Raw genomic sequence first — 11664 nt, 5'->3', positions numbered from 1 at the left:
TCTGCACCCGTTCATGCTAATGCTCACATACACACATGGTGTTCCCACAGCAGATGACGATGTTACGACCTGGGGGTGCTTCCTGTTTGCCTGTTTCCTTTCAAAATTCTAGTAATTTTTTCGAAATTAATTAAATGCAAATGTATTTGTCAAAAACCTGCTATCAGTCCAGTTTGCACTGAAGTCCAACCAACAGTGGATGTCAAGATTTTTTATAAAAATTCCTTGAATTTGTTTTTTAAGTTGTTGGGATTTCTTGTTACAGATTGGTCAACATATACACAATATACTATATACTGTATATATACACAGACACAATGTAATATAGTATAAATTATATCTGCATATCAGCCTGTCCAATATATTGGTCTGGTTCACTGTTCTATTCTGCCTTTTCAAACATTATCTCTCTTGCCTGTGTGTTCCTGTTATCTCCTGCAGCTCTGTCTGATCGTGGCACTGTGGTTCTGGAGGCAGCCATGGCTAGTGCTCTGTCCGCTCTTGAGCGTGCGTCATCTGAGAGGAGTCGGGCTGAAGCCGGCTGCCGGGGCTGTGTTCCCTGTTTGTTTCAGGACTGTGGACAGCTGTCTGGTTCGTGCTGTAAGTAAAATACAGTGCCTCTTGCCCTTTTCATTCTTGGGTCACATTGTCTCACACACTCGCCAAATAATGTTAGTATGCCTATAACTGTCATATCTCCTCCTCTTGCCCAACAGCGTCTCCTGCCAGTGCCTTATCAGAGCCCAGCTGTGATGTCATCAGTAAGGCCCAGAAGCTTCAGGATGAAGCTCAGCGGAGCTGGGCTCTGAGCCAGGCCTGTGCATACTATCAGCATCGCTGCCCGCCTGGTGAACTGGACAAGGAGAGCTGCATCAGGATCATGGGTGAGAGTTGCAGCGCCCGTGTCCTCCAGTGCAGCCTACTTAACACAATGCAGAACCTGGAACCTGCTACACAGACGCATGCACAGGGTGAGGGCATACGTGATCACAAAGAAGTTTTCATGCATTCATAGATTATCCTACTGTCTCTGTCAGTGAAGTCAGTGAAGAGGTGTGAGGCTCATTTGCACAGCTCCAATATTCAATGTTTGTCTGCAAGAAAAATCAGTTTTGCTGCCTTTTTTGACCATCAGTGTGTCTCTGTCCCAGCAGCAGTGTGTGGTCAGAGGTCGTCCATGGTGCAAAACATCACACAGCCTCGCTCTCGGATTGTGGGTGGCTCTCCTGCGCCTCCAGGCAGCTGGCCCTGGCTGGTCAACCTCCAGCTAGATGGTGGTCTGATGTGCGGAGGGGTCCTGGTGGACAGCTCCTGGGTGGTCACTGCTGCTCATTGTTTTGCCGGGTGAGTGTGCATCACTTTTTGATGCAACTGTAATAATATCTTTGATTTGACTATAGCATTTGAGATTGTTTTTTCTCCTCTCACTCCTAGTTTCTCTTATTGTTCTGACCTCCACAGCAGCCGTAGTGAGAGTTACTGGACAGCTGTGGTGGGAGAGTTTGACATCACCAAGACTGACCCTGATGAGCAGGTTCTCAAAGTGAACCGAATCATCCCTCATCCTAAGGTAACAATGTAATCAATCTAAATAATAGTATTAGTATTAGTACACTTCCTGGTCAAACCATCAAACAACCAGATCAGTCTTCAAGCCATTTAATCAATGAAACCTTCTCCACTTCCTGCAGTTCAACCCAAAGACTTTTAACAACGATATAGCCCTGGTGGAGCTAACATCCCCGGTGGTCCTGTCCAACCGTGTCACTCCGGTGTGTCTCCCCTCTGGCATGGAGCCCCCTACTGGCAGTCCATGTCTGGTGGCAGGCTGGGGGTCCCTCTATGAGGGTGAGTGGGAGATAATTGACATGGATTTTCACTTTAGAGGTATTTATAGATTAGATTTCTGCAAGCAAGATTAAATGATTATTGTTCCTTTTTGCGAGAATATGTGCTGTTTATGAAGACCGCAAGCTTGAAAATGTGGCTAAATATTTAAATCTAAAGGTACTCATGATATAACGAGGTGCATTTCTGTTTGCATTGTTCTCCACAGATGGCCCATCTGCTGACGTGGTGATGGAGGCCAAGGTGCCTCTGCTGCCTCAGAGCACCTGTAAGAGTGCCCTTGGTAAAGAACTGGTCACCAATACGATGCTGTGTGCTGGCTATCTCTCTGGAGGCATAGACTCCTGCCAGGTGGGAACTGTCTTCAGCTCAGAATTAGCATACCTTGAATTCACTGCAAAAAAAAAATCTGATGCTGGTTTTGTTTCTGATGCATTTTATCAAATTAGCCGACAGATAATATTTTTTAACGTTTGGGTTATTTTCTGTCATCTGTAGGGAGATTCTGGTGGCCCCCTGATCTACCAGGACCGAATTTCAGGTCGGTTCCAACTCTACGGCATTACCTCCTGGGGGGATGGCTGTGGGGAGAAGGGCAAGCCTGGAGTGTACACACGGGTGTCTGCTTTCTCTGACTGGATTCAGGCTGAGATACAAAGTGAGTTTAAAGCAATACTAAATCACCACAGAAACTCAAATACTTTGGGCGTACAGCATACGTCTTGTGTGTTAAAATACTATCTACAATACTGCAATCTGTACTTGTTTTTTTTTTTTTTTTTTTTTTTTAGAGTCATTTGGAAGCAGGGAGCCAACATGTCCAGAGCTTCTGAAGACAACAGAAATGACGGAGGAGGAGCAGAGGTCAGAGTTCAGCTCCCTCTGTCGCTTCTATACCCTGACCTGCCCCCCTGGTCAGTCTGCCAGCTCTTGCAGCCGAATGGCCGAGGACAAGTGCCTCACCCGCTTCAAGAAATGTCGTGAGTACTCAATTCAAAGTAATTCAAAAGCCCAACTTGATGGTTGTTGAACAGAAACTGCATAAACTCTTTATGTTGGTTTGTGGTTGTGCAGAGGTTTCTGATCTGTTGCTCACTCTTTGCCCCCTAGAGTTGCGTTCGTTCCTGCAGACCCTGTTGGACTTGCTCCAGAGGGCCGAGGACTACATCAGGGACAAAGTCGACTTGACTTTCTTCACCCAGACTCTGCCTCAGCTGGTGGAGCACATCTACAGCACAGCCTTCACCCACACCAGAGACAGGAGAGACCTAAGTCTGAGCCATGGTCTCACACAGATTGAAGGTACATGATTGACAGATTATGTTGTTCTTCTGTCCAATTTAAAATGTAAAGACAAACATGACAACATTGTACACTGCAAAATTCTGTTGTTGGTTACTCTTGTAATGCGTGTTTTTTTCTTTGCAGAACAGCTAGGTGGCGCTGTGGTGCCAACAGAGCAGGGTCCTTCTCCAGTTCCTCCAGCCTTATTCAGAGAGGTGGGGCCCTCAGTGGATGACTGGGAGAAATACCTGAGAAACATGGCTGAGGACCTGGACAAACAACACCCTGACACAACCACAGACATCTCCTCCGCAAGACAGGAGGACAACCTTTTCTCACAGGTAGATCATTTGTGGTATTTGGAAAATGTCCAAACGAGGATGAGTTTGCGTCACGTCATATCACATCATTTTGAAATACTCTCAGCACAGACTGATGTTTGACTGTTCAGAAGTCCTTCAAAAGTAAACTGTGTTAATCAGTAATGGTTTACAGGTGAGGGTTTACTGATTAGGTCTTCAGCGTGTTGCTTGCTATTTTCTTCCATTTTTGTCCTTTCTTTTTTGAAAGGCAGTTTGGGAAAGTTAAATATAATGTTTTGATGTGAATTATCGGAAGCTAAACTTAAAATCCAACTTGTTTTTACATGTCATCCCCAGACAGAGGACTCCTCAGTGCATCGGCTAGAGGGAGAACTTCGATCTGTTATCTCAGCTCTGCGCTCCAAACTGGACTCCAGAGCTGCTCCTCCCATCATGCACTTGGACACACTCTACCTGCAGGAGGAGTCACCCAACAGTCCCCCTTTTCCTGCTTCCTCCACTGAAGCATCAGTCGACACCGGCCCCTCATCCTCCCAGGAGTCCCAGCAGCCTTGGTCACTTCTAACTGCCCTGATGAATGAATTTCAGAAAATAAGGACACAAGATGAAATTGTGACAGAAGATACAACCTTTGTCAATAGAGATGCTTCTCCTGATGTTAGATGGAGCGCCGCCTCAGAGGATTTTACTTTTGTTGAGAATGGAGACAGAACAGAATTAAAATCTTCAGCGTTACCACCACCGGAGCAGTCAACAACTGTCGATCAGCTGATCAGTGAGGGTGCTCACACAGAGACGACTGCTGACCCCAAACAAACTGTGCATGCTGTAGAGACTTCCAGCCTTCACAGAAAATACAGGAGCCTTCTTCGCAAGAGGCAACTGCCCGGGACCAATGGGAAAAGTATGTGCCACGCCCACTTCTAACATGATATATTTCTATAAATGTATATTTGTTGTAATATTTGTTTGTGTGTAGATGTTATTTCTTATATGAACTGTTTTTGTCGCAGTAGTTTGTCCTGGAGTGAGAGAGTCCTCACAGCAAGTCAGCCAAGTCAGAGACTCTTACAGATGGGTCTTAAGCATCCCCAGCAAGAACCTACACATGATCTTCCAAGAGGTAAGTTATCGTTTAAGATGGAGAAGTTCAGTAAAAGTTCACCAAACGGAAACATTTTTAGCATACGTATTGATTAATTTTCTCTGTCTCCTTTCTTGATTCTTTTTTTGTTCAGGTTTTAGTTGATCTGAGTTCCAAAAACGATCGAGGACTTTACCAGGCGCGGGTCAGAGCTGTAGTGGGAGGACGACCTTTAACCTTCTACAGTCTCGTGGGCTTGGAGAATGAGTCATTCTACCGCAGCGTGCCAAGGATCATTGCTTTGGCACTGGAGGCACTCAAGACTTAATTTTGCCATAACAGTGAGTGAGATGCCAGAAATGAAAGACTGAAAGGAGAGATGCACGAAGACTGTCCAAGAGACCTGCAGAAACCCCTCATCATGGGACAGGGAGACGCACATAAAACGCACACTCACGAAAACTTTACCCCTCCTTCAGTCCCTCCTGTGAGAAACATTACTTTGTTTTCCCCATGTGAGAGCTTGACTTCGGCTCTAGAAGAAAACCCAACCATGAATGTATCAATCCAACTATCACCCGCCCATCAGGCCACAGGATTTTTTTTTTGTTTTGTATGTGGTTGCGAGACGCAGCCTTGTCTAACTTATGAATCTGTACAAAATGATAAGTTATTCATATTTTCTTTTGCAAAGGTTGAGCCTCTTGTGAAGCATGCAGACTGTATATATTATTCATATTCTTACCTTATTCCTACCATATTTATTTGTATAGAACAAAGCATTTGTATTTTTGTAAAAAAAAAAAAAAAAATCTATATATAAATAAAATGATTAATGATATGGTATGTGTTGAATGTTGTAATCATGTAACGCCAAATTGAATTTTAGAAGTGAGATGTTTGAATTAGCGGTTAGTCTGGCTGCTAATCCTGCAGTATTTTGGTCCTGGTGCACAGCGGCTCAGCCGAGATCCAAACGTACTCTCTTGAGACACGTTTTCAATGCTGATTGGCTCATTTTGAGACCCCAGATTGACCTCAGTCCTCTGACCCTTTAATGGTACACTTTGCCATCAGCACAGCAGCTGCCGTGCTTTGGCGAGAAGTACCTCCCACCTCGTCCCTGTCTTCACTCCTTATTTCCAGGACGGGGAATTGTAACTGGACACAGAACTAGGCTGACCTTTATAGCCTCTTGTTGTCATGAGTCAGAGCGTAGCGAGTAAAGACAACTGCTTTTTCAGGAAGTGACGCTTTTGAGTCGTAGACAAGTGTTGACTTCTGTCCACCTCGTTGTGGTTGCCATGTCTCAGCCGCTGATAGGCTGAATGAGCCCAAATAAACCAAAGTAACTAATTCCAAGTGCTAAAAGAGGGATATACAGGGATATGAGTGGAACAGCTGAGTAAACACACACACAAATACCTCTGCTGCAACACATCAACTCCTGCCTGTGGTTTGTGTGTGTGGGAAGTGTGCCAAATCATGGTAGGAAGTATTTTTGTGAGACACACACACGCGCGTGCACGTGCCCCAAGTAATGACAGGCCACAAATGCGCCAGCAACCTCCACAGAGCCTGGTCCATCATCAGACAGTGTGCTGTAAATGGACGGGACTTAACACCTGTTCTCTTGTCCACTGTACGTCTCTTTTAACTTCCTGGCTTGCAGACACACACAGTGTTGCGACTGTTTATCATCTAATCTGTGTGTCTGTAAGCCCTTTATTAAAGACAACACATTTAACCATGGCTCGAATGGAAAATAATGTTAGCTAGCTTAATATAGCTCACTGCTGCGCTAAATTTACATGGCTGTGTTCATGTGGACATCTGAATGACAATAGCCAGGTGCACTGAACCCAATTACAGTACAGTGTGTGTTTTCATGGTGTACCTTAACACTGGGGGGCAGCCATGTACTTAGTACAATGCCTAAACTATTTGCATGTCATGTTCCCAGTGTGTGTGTGTGTGTGTGTGTGTGTGTGTGTGTGCGTGTGCGTGCGTGTGTATGTTTTGACAGCTGGCTATGCAGTACTGGAAATACACTCTTGGATTGAAGCCTAACAATCATCATCTCCCCTAACAACCCCCAACCAATCCTCTAAACCTCAACCCTCCCATCAGCCCGAGCCCCAACTTTTGCTGGGAAGCACACACACATGCAGATTCATACTCACACATACACACACACACACAAGCCGAGTGACAGCAGCTACATCAAGTAGTGTCCGTGTGTATCAGATTAGTGATTTGACTTGGAGCACAAACACACATACTAATGGATTGTGGACCTCTGCTCTCTCTGTCGCTCTTCGTACGGGTGTTTATGGTTTCTGCCACAGGTAGGAGCGCCTGCTCATCAACCCCATGCCACATTTGGGAGAAAGTATACAGCATATTGTTAGTTTCTGGAGATTTGCATGGTGTGGTGTGAATTTGTGATGTCAGATTATCAGATTTGTATTGAACTGAGTGCAACACAAGTGACAGGTTTTCTTCAACAACAAAATCCATTTAATTACCGTTTAAACCCTTTAAATAGTATTTTTACTTTTACTCACTAGTAATCGGGAAATTAGTAATACTACCTGGTGCAAAGGGGTTGAAATGACTGTAATACTAGACACCAACCACACCAGGAACATTTGTTTGTGCTTGGTAATCTTGCTAAACCTACCTAAAAGCCTCTTATACAGTTATTCATCAAGCTTTACTTAGTTTGCTCTTTTGCTCTTTAGTTATTATTTCTGTCCTGATATATTCCAACAAAATCGTAAACTGGGGTCTTGATGTTTTAGCTATAGTTATAGCTGTTGGACTCACAAGAGGCAGATTTAAAAAAATGGTCAGAACCGAAGTAGCAGAGGCTGAGACATCCTGACTGTAAGTCCCAGCATGGGTCGAGCTCCAGAAACAATGAATCCTACATTTCCATAATGCAACTCAATCTTTAATCAGACACCCCCGCGTCCTAAATGCCCATATTCCAAACCTCACGTGTCCAGTCTTCTTTTCTTAAGAATCATTATGACATCATTTAGGTTACTTTTGTAAACTTTGGAAGGGTTAGGGTTAGGGTGCCAACCTGAACTCAACTCAACTTGCTATCACTTGTTTTTATTTCTCTGACATGCGTGTGGTTTGTCTGCAGCATCAGCAGTCAACCTTGAAGGGGAACTTTTTAAGGATTTGATGAAGGGCTACAACAAGAACGTCCGGCCCATGGAGAAGAGTGGTGACGTCACTCAGGTCAACATCAAGATGACGCTCACCAACCTCATCTCTCTGGTGAGTCGAGTTCAGGCTGTTGTTTTGGTTTTAATGCATCGGCCTGAGAGTTAACACTGTTGTACTTAACTATCTCTCCCTAGAATGAAAAGGAGGAGGCCCTGACAACGAGTGTCTGGATAGAACTGGTAACCTTAGACACACCTCACCTGCTGCTTCTTTTAGCTGCTGTCCATTGATTTAACACAGACATGGTCCAACCTATAGCATTTCTGTATGTAGCAGTGGTGTGACTACAGGCTCAGATGGGACCAACTGCCCAGATCAGCTCTATATGGCAACATCACCTCTGAGCTGCGGGTCCCCTCCAAGAGCATCTGGCTGCCAGACGTTATACTGGAGAACAAGTGAGTATGACTGCCCTCACATTTTATGAACACAGAGTTTGGTCTCAGCCAGCAAGCTGCTTAAGTACACTTCTTAGGTATTTGTACTTTACTTGAGCATTTAATCTTTAATATTTCCACCTCATTACATTTTAGAAGCCCATATCATCCTTCTTTGTACAATAAGTGCAGTATCTGCAATGTGGACACCATGTGTCTGTGACTTTGAACACACCTACACCTGCACATCTGCTCTAACCTGTGCACAGTGTGGACGGGCAGTTCGAGGTAGCACTTTACTGCAATGCTCTGGTGTCTCCCAACGGCTGTGTGTACTGGCTGCCTCCTGCCATCTACCGCAGCGCCTGTACCATCACTGTCAACTACTTTCCTTTTGACTGGCAGAACTGCACCATGGTCTTCCGGTGAGTAGAGGCAAGATGTGTTGGGATGTCATGATGATGATGATAAAATTCTAGTACATGTAAAACATGAGACACTATAACTCAATTAAGCGTATAAAACACCCAACAGGGTGTGTGTGTGTGTGTGTGTGTGTGTGTGTGTGTTTGTTTGTGTGCAAATCAAAGAGCATAATAATAAGCATGATAATATAATAACATTTGACCACAATAATAACAATATAGTACTTATGGTGGAGTTTACAAGCTGATTTGAACCATGTTTAGACCAAAACTCTTTAAATTTGACATTTTAGCTAAAACATTGAATTAAATGAATAGAGGCATTTTGTTCTCCTCCCCCAGAGTTATACCCAGGAGGAAAATGGAATTAGTTATATGAAATTATTAAATAAAATTAAGGGAAACAAAATCAGAAAAATCATTGTTGGTGCCTATTTTCATTTCTAAGTTGTTGCCTTGAAGAGATTTGGCCTCTCGACATCCAGTTCACATATCAGGTTTCTTTGGTCCCTTTTCACCGTGTTGTCCTGTAAAAGTAAATTGATGCTTGGGTTTGTTGTGGTGATGGACCGTATGTCTCCTCCCTGCGTTCAGCTCCCAGACTTACAGCGCCAATGAGATCGAACTGGTTCTCAAACAGGAGGATAACCACACGTTGGAGTGGGTGGATATTGACCCAGAGGCTTTTACTGGTAAAGTAACATTTGCATAAAAGATTTTGGATAATTATTCAAAATAAAACTCACTGCGATCTAAGTGTGCTTCTGCAATTAAAACAGAATGAAAGTGCCTAATTTTGTTGCTGTTTATTAGAAAATGGAGAGTGGGTCATCAAACACAGGCCAGCTAAGAAGATGATCAACACTCAGTACACTAAGGATGAGCTGGAGTACCAGGAGGTGGTCTTTTTCCTCATCATCCAGAGAAAGCCCCTCTTCTACATCATCAACATCATTGCTCCCTGTGTGCTCTTCTCTTCCCTCTGCCTCCTGGTCTACTACCTACCTGCCAAAGGTCTTTTTCCCCACTTTGTGTATCTAAAAGCATCATCTCGGGTTGTCTGACCTCAGTCAAATCAACCTCATCCAAGTCTGGTGAAATCCTGTAATCAGATGTGTTCAGATTTCCAAGATCTCATCATCAAGATTTTCCCCAGACCTCCATGTGGTTGACAGGACAGAGGCCTGGCTCCAGGAGGGTTACAATAAGTCATCAGTATTTGTTTTCATCAACACAAGACCTCACCACTACTGACTGAATGTTGGTTTGAGTTTTGCAGCGGGTGGTCAGAAGTGCACCATGTCTATTGCCACTCTTCTGGGCCAGACTGTGTTCCTCTTCCTTATCGCTAAGAAGGTTCCAGAGACTTCGAAGGCAGTGCCTCTTATTGGCAAGTAAGTTCACGTGATCGCTCTAAGATTTCAGTCCACCTGTTGCTGATCTGAAACAGCTGAAAAGGGCGTGACATATACTTCTTTGTCTCCAGGTATTTGATGTTTGCGATGTCAGTGACCACGATGGTTGTGATGAACTGTGTGATAGTCCTCAACGTCTCCCTGAGAACCCCAAACACTCACAGAATGACAAACACAGTCCGGAAGGTGAGACTACTTTCACTCTAAATCCAAGAAGAAGCTAATGAATGAACATACTGTGAAGTCAACACAGGTCTATTTGATAACCGTTGATGTCCTCTTCAGATCCTTTTAAACGTCCTGCCTCGGCTGCTGAGGATGCAGATGCGACCCTGGTTGCCAAACAATGACAACACCTCAGAAACTGGAAACGGAAACACTTTGGCCACAGACGGAAACGGCGTGTTCCTGGTCCCCTGCCGACGCCGCAGCTCCATAACCCTGATCACCAAGGCGGAGGAATATGTGATGAAAACGGCACGGTCTGAACTCATGTTCGCCAGACTCAAAGAAAGAAATGGATTGATGAAGTCAGTGCTAGAGAAGCTACGTGAGTATTTGAACGACTTTACAAGAGCACATGAAAGTGCGTTCCCCCTTTACTGAATGAATATCTGGTGTGTTTAATGCACAGATGATGGACTGGAGGCGGGTACAGCTGAGCAGCTCGGGACCAGCCTGGCAAAGGCCTCTCCAGAGCTGAAGAAGTGTGTGGCCTCCTGCAAACACATAGCCGAGGCTGCAAGGCAACAGAACAACTTCCAGAATGTAAGCTCTATATCCATACATTTGCTCCTTTTCTTGGATTTAGATTAACATCAGTGGTAATCTCTAATGTCCCTTAACCCCAGGAGAACGAAGAGTGGTTCCTGGTCGCCCGGGTGATCGACAGGGTCTGCTTTATTTTCATGGCATTGTTGTTCTTTATTGGCACAATCGGAATCTTCCTGATGGGCCATTTCAACCAGCCTCCCTCCTCACCTTTCCTTGGGGATCCTAAGAAGTATCTCCCTCCAGTCAACAATCTCACTGATCTAACAGACTTCCTGGGGTGAGCCAGGAGAGATTCTCCAGATTTTATCCCTTCGACTGAAGTGGAAGCCTGTCCGTCAGTGATGTTTCATCCATGACCGGGACACAGAGAGGATGGAGCAGATACAGCTGTGTGTGTTTGGGAATGTGGGTCTGTCACAAAGTCAAAAATGCTTGTTTGTGGTATTAATGGATACACTGAAGGGTGGTGTGGATGCCACGTTTGATCCGTGATGATGCCTGCTGGTATCAGCTGTGACCACTTGGTGAGGTTGAGAATGTGTGAAAAACAGCAGTTTCCTTAGTTTACCAGCTCAGTGTTTGCTGTAACTTTTTCACCTGCTGTCACTTTGATAGAAGTCAAGGCCATCGTAATAAACTGCACAAGATTTGTTGCTCACACATGCAAACAGTGAACAACAGCTAAATGAATGCTTTTATCAATAAAAGTCACAACTGTAATCTTGTGATTGTACACTTTCTTCGTCCTCCTGTGTTTGACACCTTTTTCAAGGTGCATAGAGAGCACTGACACCCCCCAGTCTAGCCCCGAAACACAGACCCACTGCACAGCCCCCCACCTCTGGAAACAGGATTTCAATTACATGGCTGAGTGGTGCCTTTCTAACCCAA

At 44.6% G+C, this 11664-nt stretch overlaps 2 protein-coding genes across 2 annotated transcripts; both read left to right on the top strand.

The window, feature by feature from the left end:
* Positions 1 to 1160: 1160 nt before the first annotated feature.
* Positions 1161 to 5333, top strand: prss56 (serine protease 56). The gene is made up of 11 exons (XM_076745607.1): positions 1161 to 1344; positions 1462 to 1570; positions 1692 to 1848; positions 2057 to 2199; positions 2347 to 2506; positions 2640 to 2828; positions 2959 to 3150; positions 3277 to 3473; positions 3792 to 4359; positions 4469 to 4578; positions 4694 to 5333. Exons 1-11 carry the CDS (start codon positions 1178 to 1180, stop codon positions 4865 to 4867), a joined length of 2166 nt encoding a protein of 721 aa, XP_076601722.1. The 5' UTR covers positions 1161 to 1177; the 3' UTR covers positions 4868 to 5333.
* Positions 5334 to 6714: 1381 nt separating this feature from the next.
* On the top strand, positions 6715 to 11491 carry chrng (cholinergic receptor, nicotinic, gamma). Its single transcript, XM_076745339.1, has 12 exons — positions 6715 to 6887; positions 7697 to 7833; positions 7917 to 7961; positions 8056 to 8180; positions 8429 to 8584; positions 9179 to 9276; positions 9398 to 9598; positions 9864 to 9978; positions 10071 to 10185; positions 10285 to 10549; positions 10634 to 10767; positions 10851 to 11491. The coding sequence occupies exons 1-12, from the start codon at positions 6824 to 6826 to the stop codon at positions 11052 to 11054; spliced, it is 1659 nt and encodes a 552-aa protein (XP_076601454.1). The 5' UTR covers positions 6715 to 6823; the 3' UTR covers positions 11055 to 11491.
* Positions 11492 to 11664: the final 173 nt, after the last annotated feature.

The sequence above is a fragment of the Chaetodon auriga genome, chromosome 12 (assembly GCF_051107435.1).
Source record: "Chaetodon auriga isolate fChaAug3 chromosome 12, fChaAug3.hap1, whole genome shotgun sequence".
In the NCBI taxonomy this organism is placed as follows: Eukaryota; Metazoa; Chordata; class Actinopteri; order Chaetodontiformes; family Chaetodontidae; genus Chaetodon; species Chaetodon auriga.
Note: the sequence above shows the minus strand (reverse complement) of the source record. Positions and strands in the feature narration are given on the sequence as shown.